At 36.9% G+C, this 24388-nt stretch overlaps 1 protein-coding gene across 1 annotated transcript in view; it reads right to left on the bottom strand.

Annotated features, from left to right (window-relative positions):
• Positions 1-24388, bottom strand: part of Enthd1 (ENTH domain containing 1) — a 109353-nt gene that overhangs the window by 62259 nt on the left and 22706 nt on the right. The window contains exons 2-3 of the mRNA XM_020173463.2: positions 20896-21138; positions 6361-6479 (exon numbers count right to left, since the gene is read on the bottom strand). Of these exons, the coding sequence (XP_020029052.2) occupies positions 6361-6479; positions 20896-21138 (362 nt within the window). The remainder of the gene's footprint in view (positions 1-6360; positions 6480-20895; positions 21139-24388) is intronic.

A 24388-nucleotide genomic window follows, 5' to 3' on the forward strand; every position in this document is an offset into this window, starting at 1 on the left:
ACTGCTATGAAACAGGCATGTGTTGAAAAGGAAAATTTAGCTTCTAAACTTCTTTTGAGAGAAGAGTGCCATTTTTTTCTCACTGATGCAAGATATGAACTGATATAAGTCAATAACTGTGGATATTGACTTAACCCTAAATAAGAATAATAACAATAATAAACAGTATTTAAAGACTGATACAATAAATAAGAATAATAACAATAATAAACAGTATTTAAAGACTGATACAAAAAGCTAGGTGGTATTTTATTTCTTTGGCACCAAAGCACACAAGGTTATTTAAATCTATTTTCTATCTAAAAGTCATCATCAGCAAATAGGCTGATCTCAAATTTAAAAATCATTTTGTCTTAATGCCTTACCTTCTAAAATAATCTATGAGTTATTTATTATGCAACTAAGGAATAGTGAAATTTTAGTTTTAAGCATCTTCTGAGCTGTTAGAAAAGCAGTTGAATCCAATATCTAATTGGGTTGGAGAAAAGGGTTGGGAACAGGTGGTCAAGAAAGAATTCTCACCTCTTTCATAGGCATCATGGCAGGAAACATTACACAAAGCACTCCACTAGAGGACCAAAAAGGAGCAGTATCACAGGAAAGGAAAAGATGTTAATATATATATATGCAGTTGTCTGCTAGCCATTCACTTCTTCATTAACAAAAATTTGTCAATTGAAGAGTCAATAATGAATAAGACTAAAAGTCTCCTCTCTCAAGGGGCTTTCCTTCTAGTGGGAGAAACATACACAGTAAACAAAAATTAAGTGACTGACAATTTCATATTAGTCATAAGTGGAGTGATTTCCCTCACAATGGTTCTGTAAATACATACTTTGGGGATACCTCCCTTCTCCAAATACACAGCAATGAAAGAAAAAATACAAATGTGAAGAGTAAGAAGATATGGCCATGCTCAAAAACAAGATTAACATTTTCATGATTAAAACATGAACAGAAACACATAATGGTTAAAGCTGTGGACCTTTGGGGCTCTCAGTCCAGAAAAAGAAAGCCAGGAGCTCAACCGTGGAGGAGTAAATATAGGTTAAAAGCATCCAGTGGAGACAGGAGTACTGACTATGGACTCACTGCTTAATAGCTCAGGCACTGGGATCCCCTGTTTATAAAGGAAGTGGAAACAATCTGACAATTAATCATGGCCTGGGGCTGGGGTTTCTAAAAGCATTATCCTGAGAGGACACAAGCTTCTCTAGTAACTAAACCACAGCATCCCTTAGCCTAGGGACTAGATCTGCAGCATCTCTGATGCCAGGAAAGAAAGGAACCTCAAGTTACCAGTGTAAGTCTTGAGTGTAGACAGGTAGCCCGGAGGTCTACCTGTTAAGCAGGGAGGGCTAAGAAAGAACACGTGCACACACACACACACACACACACACACACACACACGCACACACACAAACTTGAGCTGCCAAAGATGAGCTTACAATCCAATATTTCAAAACAGACAGAAAACTGAATTCATTTGACAATATGAAAAAAATAAGGAAATCTAAAAAAGTATTAAAACTGAGTAAGTTTAAAGTCCTCAAAAAATAATGAAAGGATAGTATTAATTCAAAAGAATAAAAAAACAAGAAACAAAAATAAGCAGAAATGAAGTAAATATAAATGATGTTAATACGAGGAGATCAGGGCTCAGCCTTTCTGAGACCCCCTCCTGTACAGGAGTTTTTCTTTCCTTTTCCTTTCTGCTTAATAAACCTCTGCTTTTTTTTCCTCATAAATAAATAAATAAAGTGATCAGAGATCCTGGAAACGAAAAATAGAATTATAAATAAAAAAACTCATTGAACAGGAAAAATTCCAGACTAGGTACCAATGAAAGAATAAATGAACTAAAAGATAGTCTAAAATGCAACAGAAGATACAAGACAAAAAATATGTTAAAAAGCAGTTGAAAGGCATGGAAGATGACAGATTAAGTGGCCCAAAATATATCTAATAGATATGGAGCAGAAAAAAATTTCAAGGCAATAGAAAGTAATATTTGAAGAGCTATGTGCCAGAATTAAAGATGTAAGTTGGCATGAGGAAGTACAAACAGTATCAAGTAGGTATACATCTGATAAGGTCAGAGAACACTGAAGAAAGAACAGAGCAGGTACTGGTTCTGGGTATTCTGTCCTTCAGGAGCACTACAATGGGAAGACATCAAAATGAGAAGGAAAGGGAAAGACCCCTGGGGAGATGGGAGTGTGTTTTTCTGAACACATTTGTGTGTGCATGAGGGAGTTGGTGTGAGCCTTATGGGGGCAGAAGGCAGAGCATGAAGTGGTAGGATAAAATAAGGAAGAAGAAAACTTCATGCAGCTGGGTGCTGGTGGCTCACACCTGTAATACTAGCTACTCAAGAGGCAGAGATCAGGCGTATTTGCAGTTCAAAGCCAGCCCAGGCAAATAGTTCATGAGACCCTATCTCAAAAATACGTAACATAAAAAGGGCTGGTGAAGTGGTTCAAGGCATAGCCCCTGAGTTCAAGCCCCAGTACTGGGGAAAAAAAGCACACACACACACAAAACTCTGCAGATTGACCATACCTTTCCTCTTACAAGCCCCAAGAGGGCAGGTGGTTTACAGTTTAAGAAGTGTCTCCTTCAGCCAGGCACTGGTGGCTCATACCCATAATCCTACTCAGGAGGCAGAGACCAGGAGCACTGTAGTTCAAAGCAAACCTGGGCAGATAGTTTGCGAGACCTTATCACAAAGAAGGGCTGATGTAGTGGCTCAAGAAGTAGGCCTTAAATTCAAATCCCAGTACCACAAAAACAAGTAGCATCTCCTTCAAAGGCTGCTTCTTATTAGGGTGCTAAGGATTAAGATAGAACCAGAGGCCTTAATCCTAGAGTGCAGAATAGTTAATTTTGGTTTCTTATGGAGGAATGGGAATGAGTGTTCCCTACCCTACAGCCCATTTCCCCATTGCCCACTTAAGCTGACAGGGCTGCACAGACTAAGGCCTAGTCTTTAGAATCCTAGACAGAGCAGTCATTACCTCTAGGGTAACCAGTCAATTGAGGAACTTAAGTATCTCAAAAGAAAAAGAAAAATCAGAGATTTCATCAGAAGCACAAATATTAGAAAAGATGGACTAAGAATTTGAAATAAGCTTAATAAGCACACTAAAATAAGTAAGGAAGGATATAAGTAATATAAAACAGGAAGAAGAGATGATACGAAAAATGAAATAAACATTAAATATACAACAAAATAGCTGCAATAGAGAACACAGATGGGCTAAATAATGGAATGGGTATAGCTGTAACAAACTGGAAGATCAGATCGAGGAATTCTCATAGAAAAAAATGAAAACAATAAAAAATGGAAACTATAAAGAAAAGTTAAGAAATATGAAGACAGAAAGAGAACTATTAAAATATCCAGATAATGAGTCCAAGGAAGAAAAAAAAGATAAATAATAGAAAATATTTGAAGAAAATCAGAGATAATAACCTCAGAATTAAATAGAGATGACAGGATTTTCCCCAGTGAGAAATTCCATGGGTCACAAAGGAAAGCCCACATTCAAATATACTGCATTTGAGGCTTTTCAACAAGTCATGTTGAATAGCCAAGTTATGGAAACAGCCAAGATGCCCCACCACTGACGAATGGATCAAGAAAATGTGGTATCTATACACAATGAAATATTATGCAGCCATGAAGAAGAACGAAATGTTATCATTCGCTGTTAAATGGATGGAACTGGAGAACATCATTCTGAGTGAGGTTAGCCTGGCCCAAAAGACCAAAAATCGTATGTTCTCCCTCATATGTGGACATTAGATCAAGGGCAAACACAACAATGGGATTGGACTTTGAGCACATGATAAAAGCGAGAGCACACAAGGGAGGGGTGAGGATAGGTAAGACACCTAAAAAATTAACTAGCATTTGTTGCCCTCAACGCAGAGAAACTAAAGCAGATACCTTAAAAGCAACTGAGGCCAATAGGAAAAGGGGACCAGGAACTAGAGAAAAGGTTAGATCAAAAAGAATTAACCTAGAAGGTAACACACACGCACAGGAAATCAATGTGAGTCAATGCCCTGTATAGCTATCCTTATCTCAACCAGCAAAACCCCTTGTTCCTTTCTATTATTGCTTATACTCTCTCTACAACAAAATTAGAAATAAGGGCAAAATAGTTTCTGCTGGGTATTGAGGGGGTTGGGGGGAGAGGGAGGGGGCGGAGTGGGTGGTAAGGGAGGGGGTGGGAGCAGGGGGGAGAAATGACCCAAGCATTGTATGCACATATGAATAATAAAAATAAAAAAAAACAAGTCATGTTGAAACCAGTGGATATCCTCAGGCAAATAAATTATTGACCTGCACTTCTCATCTCCTTGCAAAAATTAATTCAAAATAAAACGTAGACCCTAAATTGAAAACTTAACACCTTTAGGAAAAAACCTACATGACCTTGGATCAGGTACAGTCCTTAGAAAAAGGACACACAAAAGTGTGATGCATAAAGAAAAAAATGATATACTGGACTTCATCAAATTTAAAACTTTTTCGCTGTGAAAGATATTGTTAAAAAGAAAAGATAGGACACAAACAGGAAGAAAATACATGTCAGTCATGTATCTAGCAAAGGACTTCTCCCTAGAATACGTGAAGAACTTGCAACACTCAATGGTAAAAAAACCAACAAATCAATTGGAAAATGGGCAAAATATAAATATGTATTTCACCAAAGAGAAGCTTTAAGGGCTCAGATAAGCAAACAAAAGATATCCACACCATCAGTCATTTGGGAAATGCAAATTAAAACCATAATGATATATCAATATCTCTAAACAGCAAAAATAAAAATAATGATAACACCAAAGGTTGGTGTGGATGCAAACCATCTCTCATACACTGTGGGAGAAATATAAAATGGGACAGCCACTTTGGAAAAGAGTTTGTTTCTTACAAAACTCAGCATGCACTTATTATACAAGCCACCAATCCATGTCTTGGACATCTATCCTACAGAGATGAAAACTTCACACACAAAAATCTATACATGAATATTCACAGCAGCCCCAAACCAGAAACCCAAATGTTCATTGGGTGAATGGTTGAATAAACTCCTGCACATCTTTATAATGTGAGGCTAGGCTACTCAGCAATAAAAAGGAATGAATGACTGATATGTGCAACAACCAAAATGGACCTTAAGAGCACTTTTAATGAGTGAAAAAATTCAATCTCAAAAGGTTACATATTGTTTATTACATTTTTAGAACATTCTACAAAGGACCAAAAACCCCACAAAGATGAAGAAAGCATTAGTTTTTGCCAGAAGATGGGATTAGCATATTTTTATATGCTTATTTGGACTATTATAACTTCTCCTTGGTGAAAAATATACTCATATCTCTGCACACTTTCTTATTGATTTGTCTGGCTTTTTTACCATTGAGTTCTATGAGTTCTTCATATATTCCAGGTACAAGTTCTTTGCTAGATATGTGCTCTGCATGTATTTTCTTCCTGAGTTGGGACAGGGTGGAAGTGGATAGCATGAGGGACTTCTTTTGTTGGAATGGAACAGTTCTATATCCTGAGTCACACAAATTTATATGTGCAACAAAATTGCACAGAACCATGTATATAAACACAAATGAACGTTAAAAAATGGAATAGTAAATTGAAAAACTAAATATTAAATAAGATCTGTAGACTAGTTAGCACTTAACATACCAGTGTCTGCTTCTTGGTTTTGGTATTGTTACTACAACTGTGTAAGATGCCAACACTCGGGGAAAGGATACCCAGGACTCTGTACTATTTTTGCAACTTCCTATGAGTTACAATTATTTCACGATAAAAAGTTTGTTAATGAGTAGAGAGAAATGTAGCTACTCAGTAAATACTGCCTACCCACAGGGCACAAATAAAATAAGACCTCTATCTTACACTATACAGTACAGTTCTAGAGGACATAAGGACTGCAACGCTTAGAAGAAAAATAAGATAAGAAATACTTTAAGACTTTTTAAAAAGCACAAGCCATAAAGGAAAACTTCAACAGTCTGACCTTATTTGTATTTAAAATCCTGAACACCACCAACACACATACACACACACACACACACACACACACACACACACACACACACACGGAAAAGATAAGCAGTTTCTCTTAGAACAAACAAAGCTGGGGGAAAAGCCAGGAAACAGACCACCTTCCAGAAAGGAAAGTGGCCCTGCAGACACATCAATTTTAACGCAGTGAGGCAGAGGTCAGACTTCTAACCTGCAGAACTGTGAGGTAACACACTTGAGCTGCCTTAAGGCATATTCTTGGTAACTTGCAGCCAAAGGAAACTATAGCAGCACCTCACCTCTGTTGACTTCCATGCCTTCATCTTGAGTGGCAGAGCCTCCTTGGACAAGGCAGTTCCAGCAGGTGACTGGATGTCTTGGCACTGCTCTTGTTTTAGTCCCATCTTGGAAGCATTTTCTGTCAACAACATAAAGCTAAGATTTTACTCTGGCAAAAAAGCAATGTTTTTATAGTAGCTCATAATTTTTAAGCTAATCACTTCTGAAGATTCATTTTTTTCTGCTAAATATATATCAACTACCAATGGTAACCTATGAGTATTATTAATCACACTGCCAAGCACTATAAATAGTGGGCAAGTTCAGAATTACTTAAAAAACACAACTTAAATTCTATAGCCCATTCTCATATCAACAATTCTGTTATAGCTTTATTTTCTGCAATATTTTTTAAATAAGGTGTAACATAGTAGTGCATATAAAATAGTACATAGTAATGAGTAAAACAGAAAATAGAATTGAAAATGTGAAAATTATTCAAAGGAAATTGTACCAATGTAGAAATGACAAATTATAATTATTCAAATTAACATTAAAGAATTTTATTATTGCATTATGAATTTCATGTGTTCTAAGAGAAATTAATCAGATTTATATAGATTATTTGATAAGACAACACAATTTAAATTTTTTAATTTAAAAATAAAAAGATACATCAATGAAAATAAACTGATGTTCTATATTTTTAGTAAATTTAATATTTTCAGTCTAATAGCCTTTGCCTTCCTATGTTAATCACTGTGTATTAGTACCTCTGATGTCTAACTCTTGGCCTGGGGATGTAGCTCAGTCAGTGGTAGAGAACTTGCCTAGCACACATGAGGGTTCCATCCCTAGCACCCCCAAAACAAAGGAAGTATAGGAAAGCTTTTTTTACACACTGATGTATGCTCACTATTGGGGGTATAGAAAGACTTCCCAGGGCTAGGCGGGCATACACCCTTTTAAGGAATCAATTTCCAGATTTGCAATGTCTACAGATATTCTTTCCAAAAAGTCATCAGCCTGAGAATGCAAGTGCAGAGAGGCATTAGGCCAGTTCTTTCCCTTCATATTCATAACCAGCATTTACCCACTGCACAAAAAAAAGACATATCTTTCATCCATTTTTATTATGGTGTATCCTCCCAAAGCATAATAACCTCGAAAGCACCACACAATAGTTCAAAAGAATAGAAAAAAAACTGGTTTGGGGAGTTTAATTAAGACATGAAAAGCTCAGTGTCCTGTCTCACACATTTCCTTTTAATGACAAAGCAATAGCAATAAGGAATATTTATTTTGGTCCACACCCGTATATTTGGTATATTTTAGTATTTGGATCTATGATCTACTGTAGTACAGTGTGGAACAGGACAGGTGACAAATTTCACTTAATGTCCTTGTACATTTCATCCCCCAACTACTGCCAAAGAATGCATCATTTCTAAGGAAGAGTACTCTGAGAGTCAAGCAATGAAAGCCTGGGGCAGGGAGTGCCCTATGTCATCAACTCTTGACAGAGTCCAAGCTGAGCCAGAAAAAGAACTCAGGAGTATGAAGGTAATCAAGCAATGTCTATTTTTACATTTATTTAAGTAAGTAAGTAAGACATTTCTGGGAAAAAAAAAAACTTTAAATCTGACTTGGCTAGTTGTTTTGACAATGAAGGTTGGCTTTGCCAACTAGGTTACAGATCATGTAACCCAGATGGTTTCCAAAAATTGAATGAACCAAATCTGCAGTTTTAAGACTTGATGAAAACATATTTAAAGCAATAAAACAATTTTCCCCAAAATTAATGAATTGATAGATATAAGGTAATTAATATTTTTATTTTTCCCACAGTTGCTGACTATATTAGGTTAAACTATAACAGGCTTAATTAGTAGTTATTTGATACATTTCAGTAAAGGTTTTTTTTTTTTTGGTATTATTCCCAGAAATTAAGAAAGTAAATTACTCCTAATGACTGTTTTAGCAAATCTTTTTCTAAGTAAGGTGTTTCTAATTCTTCGCTTCAATAATAATGAAGACTTAAGTTAGCAGTTGGCAAAAACTGAAAAATATTTTTATAATACATCACTATATAATTGTTGGCATGTTACTTGGAAGGAACTCATAGAATTGATTGACAGTGTTATAATAAAGAACTTTCTAGTCCCAACTATAATTGTATGAACAAGTTTTCATGGAATTTATCTCTACAGAAATGTAAAACAGAAACAGAATTGATGCTGAATCTTGCTTTCATCTAACAGTAAGTAGTACTGATATGAAGGTAAATGAATAGTCTATGTATCTTATAAAGGCATATATTTCCAATAAAACAGTACTCTGTGTTAGACAAGTATTTATAAAATTTATATGTATTCATGTGATTTTGATAGATTATATACAAACAATAACTGCATAAGAAGTCAAGCTAGCCAGGCATCGTGATGCACACCTACAACCCCAGCATTCAGGAGGCACAGGAAGATCACAAGTTGGAGGTCATCTTGGACTACATAGCAAGTTCAAGGCCAGCCTGAGCTACATAGTGAGTTCAAAATACAACAAAAAAGACCTATGTCAATCTATAAGGAATATTTTACCACTTGAAACCTTTGCTCACAGAAAATTTAGATGAAGATTTTTAATTAATATACATATTTGATTTAAAAAAACTTTCAAGCAAAAACATACCTGAGATGTGATGTGGAGTCTGAGAGAGATGTGGAATAAAATATGATTTCAAGGAGAAAAAGGAATGATGTGGTATTTCCAGCAGCTTAAAGATGACCATGTATTTTTTTCAAATGAATGCCTACAGGTATCAATCCCAGTAATATTTACATTCCTCTAGATAAATTCCTTTAGACACTAGTGTTGGTTTGGGAGGGGTGCTTTTTCCCCAATGCTGGGGTTCAAACCCAGAACCTTCCCCCATGCTAGGCCAGTGTTCTACCAGTGAAGTTACATCCCAGCCCTTTTTATTTTGTTTTGAGATCAGGTCTTGCTAAGTTGCCCAGACTTACCTGAAACTTGTGATTCTCCTGCCTCAGTCTCCAAAGTAGCTGAGATTACAGGCATGCACCACAATATCCAGCTTGTTTTTCTTTTCTATCAATAATTACAATATGCCAGAATTATGTACTTTGCAGTTATTTATTCTTATAAAACGTGTAAGGAAATACATGATTTTTCAAAATCATTTTGTGGTTATATAAGAAAAATATCTTTGAAAAGCTTTGGTATGAGACATCTCTGCTTTCAAAAAGTTTATACCCTCACCAAGGAGGTAAGTCTGAGATTATAGGAAATAATTAGACAAAAATTATAAGCTGAATTTTCTTAAACTAACCAACTGCAGGAAAAGCCTCAAAAAGGAAGTAAAATTTGAATAAGGCTTTGAAGGATGACTAGGATTCCAATATATGTAAAGGAAGACAGAAATTATTCCAAGCAGATGGAACTATGTTGGCAAAAGGAGCAAGTATGATAGATGCCAGAGACAATGGAGAAATAATGAGGACTTTTCATTTATGTTTGCAGCTTTTTTTTATAGATATGAAATTATTTTAGTCCTTTAGTACAGTCTGCTTCCCTCTTCATCCCCCCAAAACAAAAATCAAACTTCTGGTTGGACAGCATCAGATGTCAGTGAGATGACCCCAGCCTGTTTACAGTTTCAAGTCTTCTGTGTAGGCGTCATTGCTAGATCAGGAGCCTGTATGATGATATCCTGAACATTTTCTATTCTTTCCTCACATAGAGGTAGCTACAGAATGAAGGAGCTGGAAAACGTTGACTTGGTTCCTTTTAGAGCAGATTCCCCATTGGACATTGCCTGGAGGCCTTGGTGATGAAGGAGATGTTCTGCAGTTTGGATCAGTAGCAGAAGCAGGTGCACCAGGGAACAGATTAGCCTACATCACCCAACCTCACATGAAAATGAGTAATTAAAATAAGCTTATTTTGGATTTGTAGATTTATAATCAATACTGGCAAACAGTGGTGACTTGGGGCTTAGATCATCTGTCTACTTTCCTAGGATTTAATCAGAAACTATATTATCACTCCTTCAGCATTCAGCAACAAAATTATCTTTGAAATAACATTGACTTGGGCTTTCTACATCACAGAAGTAAATTAATAAAAATTTCAGAAAGTCAATTTTGAAGAAAATTGTGAGAAAAACTGAAGAACAGCAAGAATTGTGACAGAAAAACTAGAATGTTATAAACCTACCCTATGGGACAAGAAGAATAGTCAGAATATAGAAAGTCTATGGAAATTCACTATTTTTTTTTTAGTATCAGATAGCACAACACTAGAAGTGAGGTGTGTCTAATTAGATCAGGTGATCATACAACATCCTAGATTTTCACAAACAAAGGGGAAGGAGAGAACACACATTTAGTTGTTTAACAGAAATGAAGTCCCATTGGTATCATCACCATTTATCAATTGAGACTGTGAAATCACAAGCCAATGAGGCAGAGTGTCAATGAGAAGCCTTCAGAAGAAAGGGTGAAGAGACCATAGGAAATGACACTAAGGAGTCACTTGCAGATTAGGGTCTAGATATCATGGCTGTAAGCATTTTGTTGAAACTATCTAAAGAAGTTAAGCCTGCACCACTCAGATAATACCTCAAAGTAGAACTGGGAAGCCCTGTGATCATTTGTACATGAGATAGCAAACCCACAGACTGTGAGATATTAACAATGCAACAGCATACTTGGAACTGAAATGTCCCATAAATTGAACACATTTCCATTTATTTCTTGGCATCTAATAAACATTGTAGTTGTGAATCAACAGTGTCCTTTCAGGTATAATTTAAATAAACTAAACCATTTACTTAAAATTAACTCTTCAAAGCCAGGCATGATGGCACAGGTTGTAGTCTCAACTAGTTAGGAGGCTGAGGATCACTTGAGTCTAAGAATTGAAGGCCAGCCTGGGCAATATAGTGACAATCTGTCTCAAAAAAATGTTTTTCATAAAAGACATCATAGAAAATATCCAGTGAACTAATGAAGAAATGATAAGATATAAAAGTAAAGTCTTAGGTGATTAAGTTTCTTTCTGACTTTTGCAGGATCACGAGTTTGGAACCTTGACTCCAAGCTCATTATCTTGGAGCATAATTGCACTCTATCATTGTCAAGCAACTGATTTTTTTTTTTTGTGGTACTAGGGTTCGAACTCAGAGCTTCACACTTAACTAGGCAAGGGCTCTACTGCTTGAGCCAGGCCTCCAGCCCTTTTTTGCTGTGGTTATTCTGGAGATAGAGTCTTGCTTTTTGCCCAGGCCAGCCCGGACCACAATCCTTCTATTTTATGCTTCCTGCTGTAGCTGGAATGACAAGTGTGGGCCACCACACCCAGCTATTGGTTGAGATGGGGTCTTGCAAACTCTTTTGTCCAGCTTGGATTCAAACCACAATCCTTCCTATCTCAGACTCCTAAGTAGCTAAGATTATAGGGATGAGCCACTATGTCTGGCTTGTTTGTTGAGGTGGGTTCTTGCTAACTTTGCCTGGACTGGCCTCCAACCACAATCTTCCTATCTCTGCCTCCTGAGTAAGAGATATTTTCTTAAAGTCAAAATTAATTAAAAAATTTATGACAACAACCTTACATGGAAAAAGATATGGCTAAAAGTAATTTTTAAGAGAAAAAAATCGAATACTCAAGAAAAGAAAAAAGATCTAGGACATCCCTTCTCCCCCAAACTGGTACTGGTGAGTTAAGATTCTGAGATCTCTCATCAACGTCCACATGAATGGGAAAAAAAAAAGGAATTGAACAGACAATGCTTTTCCTCTTATGATTGACAAGTGGAAATCACTAGAGGAAAAAGATATGACACAGTATGTACATAAAGATGCTGCCACTGTAATGCAAAGGAAAGCTATGGTTTCACTTTGAATCACGCAGATGATCTGAAGCAAGAGGCTAACTTCACACCTCATGGGAACGGGTTACGTATCCTGATTGGACAGAATAAGCAGGATCATGTACAAGAGACACAAGAAACAGAGCAGAGTCCAGGTGCTGGCCTCATCTGAGATCTCCAATCCCTCCTTTCTGCAGAAAAGTGAATAAAATAAGAAACAGCCCACCAACTGTAACTTAGTGGAGAAAAAACTGGTCTCAGATACTATACGAGTGAAAAGAAGCCACTCAGTGTATCTGAGCAAATTACAGCCAAAGTTTATTATACTGTGGTTGTATTGGCCTGTTTACTTCTTATAACAGCTTTCTAGCAGGGTTGACGTTATCCCCACTAACAGAGGTGAAAAAGCACAGGAGTTTAAGTAACCTGTCCAAATCACACAAAGAGTCAGGATCCAAACCCAAGCCATATAGCTCTAGAACCTGAACTCTTTATCCATTATTCTCCACTGCCTTCAAAATGGGTGCCTAGTCATAGCTGCAGGATGTAGAGAAATCGCCTGGCAAATAAATATATTCCAGTAGAAAAGAAAAGAGAAGGCATCTTACTAAAACTTATTTTTTAACATGTCTATAGACCTTTTTCAAATTTTCTATATGAAAATCCTATCACCTGCAAAGATGTTTGGTTTTTTCCATTCAATACTTAGGCTTTTAATTTCTATTACATGTTTTAATTACCATGGCTAGAACCTCTAAAGCTGATTTGGCAAGAACAGGAATAATTTCTTCTAGTTGATTCTAAAAGGAATAAAATCACATCCAAATGTATGAAAATTTTTAACATCTATTTTTTTCTTATCTTTAAACCTAATAGCATTATGACAAGAAAAGTGGTCTGCATGATATGGATTTCTTTATAACATATACAACCAATTATCAAAACCCTATTTTTGAAATTTTTTTATGTATTTTACCTGTCAATAATTGACAGGTATGTTTTGAAATTGTCTGCTATGATAGATGTTTCAATTTATTCCTGTAGTCCTACCAATTTTTGCTTTATAGCCTTTGAATTTATTTTATTGCATATATTCACACTTAGGAATGTATCTTCCTAGGGAATTGAATGTTTAATCATTATCCTTTAAACTCTACTTTGTCTGATCTTAATATAACCATATCAGCTTTCCTTTAGTTAGTATATGCCTTGTTTAACTTTCTCCATTCATTTGCTTTCAACTTTGATGTGAACTCACACTTACCTAAGCAGATATTTGGATTTTTCTTCAATCTGATCATTTCTGACTTTTAACAGATGAATTTAATCTACTGATATTTATTTTGATTATTAATATATCTGGACTTATTCCTATCATTTTACTTTGGGAAAGTCTTGCCTTATATCCCAGGCTTGTCCCGAATTTGAAATGCTCCTGCCTCAGTCTCGCAAGTGCTGGGATCTCAGATGTGAGACACCATATCTACTTTTTATCTCCATTTGCTCTATGCTATGCTGCTTACCATCTATAAATGTTTTCATTTTTCCCATTCCGTTTTTCCACCTATTTGGAATTTATGCACTCTCTTTCTCTTCGTTTAGAATTTATCCTTGGAAATTTATCATGAACATTTACCTGTAAAAGTTTAGAGTCAAATAATAGTCTTAATCTTCTCTCAAAAATAAAACAAAAAACAAGGACCATTAGGTTACAAATCTATGGACCCACCCAGACTTATACAGCACAGCTACCTACTAGTTCAGATGTTGTTTTTTACCTCAAAAAATTAAGCATTTTTGGGCTGGTGGCATGGCTCAAGGGGTAGAGTGCCTGCCTAGCAAGCATAATGCCCCAGTACCACCACAAAAAAGCATTATTATCTTATACAGAAAATGCTTATTTCATTTTAGACTTTTTGCCATTTATTCATCATTCCCTCTTTCCCAATCAATTCTGCCTCTTTTTAGAGATCTTCTAGTTCACTAAATTAAGTCTTTAATTTCAATAGTATTTCTTATTTTTGTAAGTTTTTTTCAAATTTTCCCATTCCTATAGTCTCTTGATAACTGATGATATATGTGTTTATATCTTTTATTTAAATATGCAAATACATAGCCGTGCTACCCATTCCTATAGTCTCTTGATAACTGATGATATATGTGTTTATATCTTTTATTTAAATATGCAAATACATAGCCGTGCTACATTCTATAACTAACCTTTGCAGTATCTACCATCTTTGGGGGATTAAGTATGCCGCCTGCTTACTTTCTCCTTGTGTGATGATGTTGGATAGTGAGCTCATTGCTTGATTTTAACTGGTAAAAATACCATGGACCTAACTTGTGAACTGAGTAGGCTTTCTCCGACAGAGAGAACTACCTGGGATCACTTCAGTCCCCCTTGAGGACCTGGACTCAGCACAGGAAACCAGGGTTTTCCTTCTCAACATTCAATCAAGCCCCAAATGTACTTTTATAACTACTGAAGCTCTTAACTCAACCCCTAAAACTTCCCACAGACACCAGCTCCAAGTCACTCTGACACCAACTCACATGTTTTGACCAAATTTATTTACTTTTAAAATTTTTTGGAAGGAGAGATCCTTGAAGAGTTTTACTAACTCTTGTGAGGTCAGTAATGTCACAGATAGTGGTGACTGTACAATAGAGGGAACTCCTAGTTAATCTTACTGCTAGAAGTAGATCTTTAGCATTGTTTTGCTAATAAAGCAGCAAACAGTACATAATTTCTCAGTCAGGCATGGTGGCTCAAGCCTGTAATCCTACTGCTAGAAACTACTCAGGAAACGAAGATCAGGAGGATCACAGTTTCAAGGCCAGCCAGTGCAAAAAGTCCATGAGACCCTATCTTAATCAATAAAAGCTGGGCGTGGAAGCACACACCTTCCAGCTACAAGGAGAGTGTAAATAGGAGGATTGTGGTACAAACCAGCCTGGGCATAAACAGGAGACCTTACTGGAAAAAACAGGTAAAGCAAAAAGGGCTGGGGACTTGGCTCAAGTGGTAGGCTGCCTGCCTAGCAAGTGCAAAGCCCTGAGTTCAAACCCCAGTGCCACCAAAAAAAAAAAAAATTCTTGCTGGTTGTAGTGGTACACTCCTGTTAACTCCATTACTCAGGAGGCTGAGGCAGGAGGACTAAATAGCAATTCCAGGTAGGTAGGTAGGTGGTAAGTAGGTGAGGAGGGAGGAAAATTTCTCTTCAGCTATTCATCTATGCTATCCATCTCTATATATGTAAGTATGTCTAAAATTACATGCATCTAGTATTCATAACGGCTACTCAATAATGAGATTGGAAGTGGCTGACTCTTTATAATTGGCCTGTATTGTTTTTACAAGAACGGAATAACTTCTCTGAAGCGAACTCAAAAGAAGAAAAACAAGCAGACTGTAAATAAACATTCTAAGATACTAACTGTGGTTGTTTTGAGGTGGTAGGTAAACAAATTATTGTTTTCTTTTTTGTACATTTACTTTTTAAGTTAAAAAAATCAACTACTTGACATTCATCAATGAAAATGTTTTAGTAGCAACCACAATTTACATCAAGCCCTGTCATCTTGTGTGTATGTGATAAGGCAACCAAGTATGACTACATCAACTCTCTGTTAGTACAAAGTTCATTTTAGGAAGTAGCAACACCAACATCAGTGTTTAGATTACAAAAGAAGGACAACTACCTCACAATATAACTTCCAGTTCAACAACAACAATCAGATACTATTTGCAAGGAAATACTTCCATGATACATAATGCTGTTACATTTAATGCAGCCCAGACTACTACTACCAAGAAGTTCTTTATGGGAGAGCAGACAATTAAAAAAGGTAGTATTTTGCTGGTCTAGTTATAAACAATGTCTCCAGAGATAGTTTTTGTAATACATACAGCTTCTAAGGAAGGGCCTATCTCTAATGCCTATAGCTCAGAGACACTGAGTTGTAACTATGTTTTTGCAGCTGTCTTGCCATCAAGCAACAATTATCCTTCAGCTTATTTCTTCCTTCGAAATCAAAATCATCCAAACAAAAACCACCCAAACTATCTAGCAGAATTAAAACTTGGGGAAACATCCAGAAATGTTAAGGGGTGGAAGGAGTGATGATGTGTATATATAAAACCTTCTTCAAAGCACCTTTTTCCTTTGCTAATTTGCCACAAAGAAGCCAGGCGCAGCTGTTTCAGCACTAGATCCTAAAGCCTGGGAATCAGACATGTAGCAGTGCATTCAATTTCACTATAACTAAATAATGTAGAGACATCCTTAAATTCCCTCTTGATGGAAATTTACCTGCATGACACCATCACTTGCTTCCATTTTCTCTAGCTCAAATGTTGGAGTCATTTTCAATTTCTCCCTTTCTTTTCCATTTACCCACTGCCTCTCTATAGCTGTGCTATCTTTAAACATGACTGACTATTCCCTCACTTCTACAGCCTGAGATCAGGTCTTGTGCCTGGAATGAAACAACTGTCTCTCACAATGGCCCCCTCCAACTCACAGCTCCTTCATTTCCATACAAAGCACTAAGAATTATCTTCTACCAACAGCTGTTTTCAGTAATAGGAAAGCTAAGTTCTGTGATTCTAAACACCCTTCTGTTCTTCAAGGCCTACAATGGTTCCTAATTGTTAGTCCTATTGATTGAAAGTTCCAAATACTGAAATACTGTTTATTATGCCCCGTGTTAATTGTTCTGAGAACTCACAGTTATCAGCCCACATTTTTCTTTTTTTTTGGTGGTGCTGGGAGTTGAACTCAGGGCCCTGTGTGTGCCAGGCAAGCACTCTACCACTGAGCCATATCTCCAGCCCTCACATTTTTCTACATATTCAAATTTATAGTTTTTTTATCAATCTTAGTCAATCAAGCAGATAGTACCATGCTTAAAAGATTTTTTGTTTGTATTCTTTTCCACTACTGTAGAGATTATTTGCTATCTCCTATATTTATTCTCCCCTTCTTTCTTAATAATACAACCATTTACTTTCATCTGGTCACACAACTGCCCAGCCTCCCTTGCAACTAGGAGTGTTCATGTAACTAAGTACTAAACAATATGTAAGCTAAACTGCTATATGCCAGTTTTAGTAAGTATCCTTAACAGAAAGAGGCATTCATGTTTTTGATCTCTCCTCCTTCCTACTGGCTAGAATGTAGATGTAATGGCTTGCACTCAAGCAGTGGTGAGTCATGAAGTATACATGAACATGGGGGTCAGGAAGCTGAACTTAATGGTGAATTTGGTATAGTAACAAGACAGGAAGAGCCCTAGAGCCTCTGACATTGGAGAGAGCCACATCAGTCCAAGAACACCTACTCTGGATTGTCTTAGAAGACAGAAATAAAATCCTATTATATTTAAGCTACTAGGATTTTTATGACCTCTATTACTATCACTTATGGATACACTTAATTCTAACTGATCCAAGTTTTCATTTGTTACTTCTCCTGACCCACTAAGAATATCCCTGGGTCAATTTCCCATACCCCTCCCAGTCTGTCAATTTTACTTCTCCCTTTAAAATACAGCTGCAAATTCAAATACCTACATGCAAATGGTTAGTCCTGCTATATTTACTTAATCCAATTACTCTTTTCTGAATACAAACACATAATCTATTATATATATGTGTATAGAAAGTGGGTAAATAAAAGAAAATAACCTAACAGATTTCTTTAAACAAATTTATAACAGCTTTTCTAGCCAAACATTCACTACTCACTCTAAGTAGTACTTTCTATAGATTCACTAAAATGACACAATATTGAGCAAAACTCTCTTGGAACGTTTCACTATGAAACAGATGTAATGCACATAATGCATCTCAAGGTGCCACTTCCAAGGCGGGTGCCGGTGGCTAGGGCCTGTAATCCTAGCTACTTGGGAGGCAGAGATCAGGAGATCAGGAGGATTGTGGTTCAAAGCCAGCCCTGAGCAAACAGCTCTCAAGACCTCATCCTGAAAAACCTATCACAGAAAAAGTCTGGCTCAAGTGGTAGAGGACCTGCCTATAAGCATGAGGCACCGATTTCAAACCCCAGTGCCATCAGAAAAAAAAAAAAGTCATCACTTCCATTAGAGCAGAAGTACACCCAATTTGCTTCCAACGCCTAGAACAGGGTCTGGCAGACAGAAAGTAGTACTTGGTACACATTTCTGGTATTAAATAAGTATAATAAAATCTTTTTTTTTTTTTTTTTGAGACAGGGCCTCACTGTGTAGCCCAGGCTGGCGTGGCACTCATGGTCTTCCTGCCTCTGCCTCTCAAGTGTTATGATCTCAAGCATGTACCATCATGCCCAGCTTCATGATTTTTTTAAGTAGTGAAAACTCATTCAGAGCTCAGCCTAGTGAGTAAGATATGTCATGCTGGGGGATATCATCTTAAATTTAAAAAAACAAAACCATAATCTATGACTATAAAGCAATAAATGAGTTTCTTGTATAACTCATAAAAATGGCTCAGAAACAGATGAGTTACAACTATAGAGACTTAGGAACTCATTTCTGAAGCCTACAATTACACGTCTGCTCCAGAGTGAAAGCGTATGCCCCTGCTGTTCCCTCTGCTTGCTGTGCACCTATTGCTCTTCATTGCAACCAGGTCTGAGTTCAAATATTTACCTTCTCCAAATAACCTCTTCTATTTGCCCTAAAATAAAGCAATCCCTGTCACTCTATCCTCTTGACTCTTCTTTCACTTTCTTTATAGGACTTGTTCCTATCAGATGTGTTTTACATCTATTGTGTTTATATGTGTTTGGTATCTGTCTCCATTACAAGAATGTTATGGTTTGGGTATTTTGGAAGGGAATGAGGAGGGTTAGTGCTGGGGACTGAACCCAGGGCCTTGCCTTGAACATGCTAGGCTGTTAGTTCCATGTTGAAAGAAACTTTACTTTTCTCACTGATATAGCTCCAAATTTCTGCTAGAAATTCAAATTTCAAATAATGAAATTCAATATATGTTTATAATGAAAGAGGAAGATGTGAGACAAGAAATGGGAGAAGGAAGAGCAAGAAAGGTAACAGAGAAGTAGCAAAACAGTGAAGAAACTCTGATCATAATTGGTTATTTTATTATGCTTTTAGTGTCGTCTTTTTTTTTTTTTGGTGGTACTGGAGTTTGAACTCAAGGCCTCATGTTTGCTAGGCAGGCACTCTATACTTAAACCTAGTGTCTGTATTAATTCAAGGCTTCCATGAGAAAATTTCAGAAAAGGTCCACTTTCTGAAAAAAAGAGGTTCTACTGCTTTTAGAAGCATTTGGGTGGCATTTACAAGGGCCATTCTTTTAGCACATTTCCATCTCTCCAACCCCCTGGCATAAATTGAGTGAACATTTAAGAACTGTTGACTTAAGTCAATGAAGTATGATTTTTATTAGTATTGGTTTGTGCTGGCATTACTATTAATATTTTAAAATTTCTACACTTCACAGATTATTTGGAATTAGCTATTTGTATTGAATACCTGAAACTTTTTTAGGATATTGCTTAATAGATGTCTTAGTCTGCTTGGGCTGCTAATAACAAAGTACCATAGAATGGGTGACTTATAAACAACAGACATTTATTTCTCAGAGTTCTGAAAGTCTGAGATCAGGATGGCAGCACAGTTCGGTTCTGGGGAGGATCCTCTTCCTGGTTGCAGACTTCTTGCATCACACAGCAGCAAGAGGGTGAGCCAGAGCTCTAACTCATGAGGGCTTTATCTTCGTGACCTAATTGACCATCACTTTGGAGATTAGATTTCAACATGAGTTTTGGAGGGACAAAACCTTCAGTCCATAACCACAGACTTACACAGTAAGGCTAGCAAGCAAGCCCCTGAAACACTTGGGATGTCAGTACTCCTAAGGGACAGTAATCTAAGTCATTTCATTAATGTTTTTGCTTCCTCAAACTGTCCGTTCCTCATGCACAGCTTATCAACAGGTACTGGAAAAGTAAGGGCAATATGATGACATTCTTTTATGCTTTAGCAAATTTGGTAGAAAAGGTCACTCCATTTTCTTGATTTTTTTTTTTTAACCACTGGTACTGGGTATTGAACTCAGTGTCTCCTGTTTGCTAAGCAAGCAGTGTATCACCATGCCTAACTCCTCCTGCTAATTTCTCTTATAACATTATAAATAAATCCTTTTTTAAAAAAACTTCAGTAGTCCATATTTAAAGTTTTAGGCAAAGGAAAGGATTATAAAAATATCATACTAGAATAATATTTAAGCACTTTTACAATTTTGAGGCAAATTTTAGGAAATTTCAATTTCTTGATTTGTAGGCTCATATAGTACTCATATACCCAGACCCCTGGTCTCAGAAAACAGTACTGCTTTACCTTACACTTATTAATATTAATTTTGAATCATAATTACAAGTAGGATAATCACTAGATTAATATTTTTAAGCTGAAATATTTTATTTGAATTCAAGATAAATATATTCTCAAAATATAGATAAAATTTTCTACTGAATATTCTTTTCATCTTTGTTCTCTATAGAACAAAGTTTAACATCATACTGGTAGTACTAAAGTGGTATTGATGAACTGGTAATAAAATTTAGTATCCTGTATTTTTAATTGTTCTTAAATGATACCTATTGCATTTTAGGCCAATGTTCATTATACACACTTTTATTATGTAGCCTTGCAGTCTTAAGCAATTCATGCTTTTTCTCTGGAGCAGGACTTTCTGGTGTGGGGACAGAAGCACATGCTGTTGGTGAGTTACTTATACCAGGTAATCTTTTAGGAAATGTCATGGAGTAGGAGGTACGCCGTCTAGTCCAACATGCCACTTCCCTCTCGTTATACAGCAACTGATCATCCATCAGCAATGTTATGACTTGCTTAGACTTCTCCCGGATATAGTGTCCTGAAAAGACATTAAATGTGCATAGTAAAAGAATCATAAGTTAAGGCTATAATTTTTACTCTAAAGAAAATTAAGGAAAAGTGAAAATGTGAGGAAAGTAAAAAAGTTATAATAAATAAGATATTGTTGACAAATACACTCCTTTTCATATACCTAAGTAAATAAATCTTTAATACATAACAATCCTATCATATACTGATATTACACTTTTCACATTAAATATGCTGGATTTTCCTTTTAAAAGCCAACTGTGCTCTATAATAAATCCAACAATATATAGCATACAAAGAGGAAATGAATTAGATCTAGATGTACTGACCTAGATATATGGCTAAGGATTTAAAGTAATACGCAAAATACAATTCAAATCAGTAAAGTGTAGGAGAAAATAAACCACTATAGAGGTATATGGAATACTACAGTAGGTAGAGAAATACACAGATTGCTATGGTTTGAATGTGTCCCCTCCAAAACTCCAGTATTGCCAATAAGATCGGAGTAAGAGGGGGTCTTTTAAGAAATTATTAGACCATAAGGGCTCCTCGCTCGTAAATGGCATCCAGTCCTTTAGAAAACTGGCTCCAGGGGCTGGCACAGAGGCTCAGGTGGCAGAGTGCCTATCTGCAAGCATGAGGTCCTGAGTCCAATCTAACCTCTCATTACTGCCAAGGAAAGGGAGTGGGGACTTCAGGCAGTTTCTTGTTTGCCTCCTCCCCTCCAAAGGATACAACATCAAAGCATTATCTTGGAAACAGAAAGCAGCCCTCACCAGACAATGAAAGCTGCTGGTGACTTAAGCTTGGACTTTCTAGCCTCCAGAACTGTGAGAAAATAAATTTCTGTGTTTTATCAATTCTTTGGTACAACTGGACTAGGATAGATGGATGGATAGATGGATTGAATAGCAGGCAGGCAGACTATATACTCACAACACTGTTGATACATGTTGCCTTAGATAGGTACAATTAGGGTGGGACAAGAAAAAGAAGGGAAATTGGTTTTTATTTAATAACATCCTATCAAAACAATTTGCTGCAATTCTACTTGACTTTAAACCAGGCAGGTGGTCTGTCTATGCCTGAGTCTATATGAAAAGCAGTACAAACATATCTGTTCAGACCACTTCACAGATATCAAAGTACACTGTAACCTATCAATCATTCAAATATAAGGTACCAGTATTATTGTCAGTGGTCTCCCATGAGAAATGATAAAGGAAATCACTTACCTCTTTCATCTTGGGACCAACTCATACAAATACCTCATGTTTCCCCAAGCCTTCTTCCAGAAGTAAACTGAAAAGTCCCCCAAGATCCACTACTGTATTGACTCTGGGATGTATGTGCAATGAATTAAAGTACCTATGTCTCTAATCACAATTTATTAGCAATGGAAGTACTGAGAAATGGTCAAATTCAGGGCATATTTAGGAGACAGGGGTCGACGACATTCTCTAACTACCAGTCACCTTATTAAGGAATGATAAGAACAATGTCAAAAATCTTTGTTCAAGTTGCCGTCTTTTCCAAGATTATTTTATCTAATCTTACTTCTTAGTCATTTCTTCCTTCTAAACTTCTTATAACCGCTTCAAACCCTATTAATGCTAAACAACATTAATTTCTTTTCTTTAATTTGGTAGAGAGGGTGCCAGGGGTTTGAATTCAGGGCTGTGTGCTTGCTATGCAGGCTCTGTACCACTTGAGCCATGCCTCCCTGCAGCCCTTTTTGCTCTGGTTATTTTGGAGATAGGGTTGCACTCCCCACCCAGGCTTGGATCACAACCTTGTTTATGATTCCCACCATTGCTAGGGTAACAGACATACGCCACAACACCCAGCTTTTTCCTATTGAGACAGAGTCTCACAAACTTTTCTAGGCTGGCCTAGAACAAGATCTTCTCAATCTTATCTTCCTGCCTAGCTTGGGATGACAGGAGAGCAACACCCTTAATTCCTTATGATTACTTTATAGTCCTTAGCCAAAAACAAAACAAAAAACACCAACCATCCCACCATGTTTAAGTTATCACTCGCTGTCGTAAGAAAGAAGTCTGCAATGAATTTTACCCTTTGGGGACAATATATTGGGTACTGTCTTTCCCTTGGAAAAGGGCCATAACTTGGTTTTGGAGGCATGGAAAACATGTCCTGTTCTTGACTTCAGGGGCTCATTTCCTTCTTCTATCCCCTCACTCCCCTACTCCAGCCCCCTGGGGCCTCATTCTGAGCCCTGCCACTCTCTTCAGCAACTTAGAGCTGTGGACAGTTGTTGCTTTTGCCAGGAGATCTTTGCATGGCCTGGTCGCTGACTCATTTGGGTCTCTACTCAAACACCACCTCCTCAGAGAAGACTTCCTTCTGCCCACCAGAGGGTGGCCCCACCCCCCATCACTCTCTATTCTTTTATCTTACTTTGATTTTCACTCTGGCACTTGTCACTCCCTAATTATTTCACATTTATTTGTTTACCTGTTTGTTACTTGTCTCTTCACCTACAATATAAGTTCCATGGAGGCAGAGAAGTCCATTCCAGACACTGATACCAGTATCTACAAGAGTGGATGGCATATTCATATATACTCAATAATTATTTACTAAGTGAGTGAATCAAAAAAGAAAACATATTACCAAATTGTTTCAAATTTTCTCCTTGATACAGTATAAATGGAACTAAACTGAGGACAGAGATTAAAAGCCAATTTACAATTCAGCTGCCTGCGAAAGTTGTTTGGCCTAAAATAATTTCTTGCAATACCCCTAATTAGAAACTAGAAATGCTAGGCTACATTTGAAATATTCTACTTGAAGTCTGTGGGGCTGTTGGGATTGGGGGTAGCTCACTAGTTTTAGGGACAAGCAGTAGAGCAGGTAGAAAGCCAGAAGCTATGTGGAAGACTCCTCCTGGGAACATCAGGCTCCTTTGAGGGAGCAGTCATTAGCACCAGGAAGGTCAGGCCTCAGCATTTTACCAAAAATAGTGAATTTTATCTCCATTCTAAGTTGGAAATAAATACCTCTCCCAGTTCAATTATACAAATCTGTCAATTCTACCTACTATCTTTTATTTTTGGTGGCACTGGGGTTTGAACTCAGGACCTTGTACTTGCTAAGCAGGTGCTCCCAGCCTTTTATGCTTCATTTATTATTCTTTTGGAGGAGTGTGGTACTGGTAATTGAACTCAGCGTTTTGTGCTTATGAGGCAGGTGCTCTATCACTTGAGCCATGCCCCCAGCCCTATGTTTATTAT

This window comes from Castor canadensis, chromosome 8 (assembly GCF_047511655.1).
Source record: "Castor canadensis chromosome 8, mCasCan1.hap1v2, whole genome shotgun sequence".
NCBI lineage: Eukaryota > Metazoa > Chordata > Mammalia > Rodentia > Castoridae > Castor > Castor canadensis.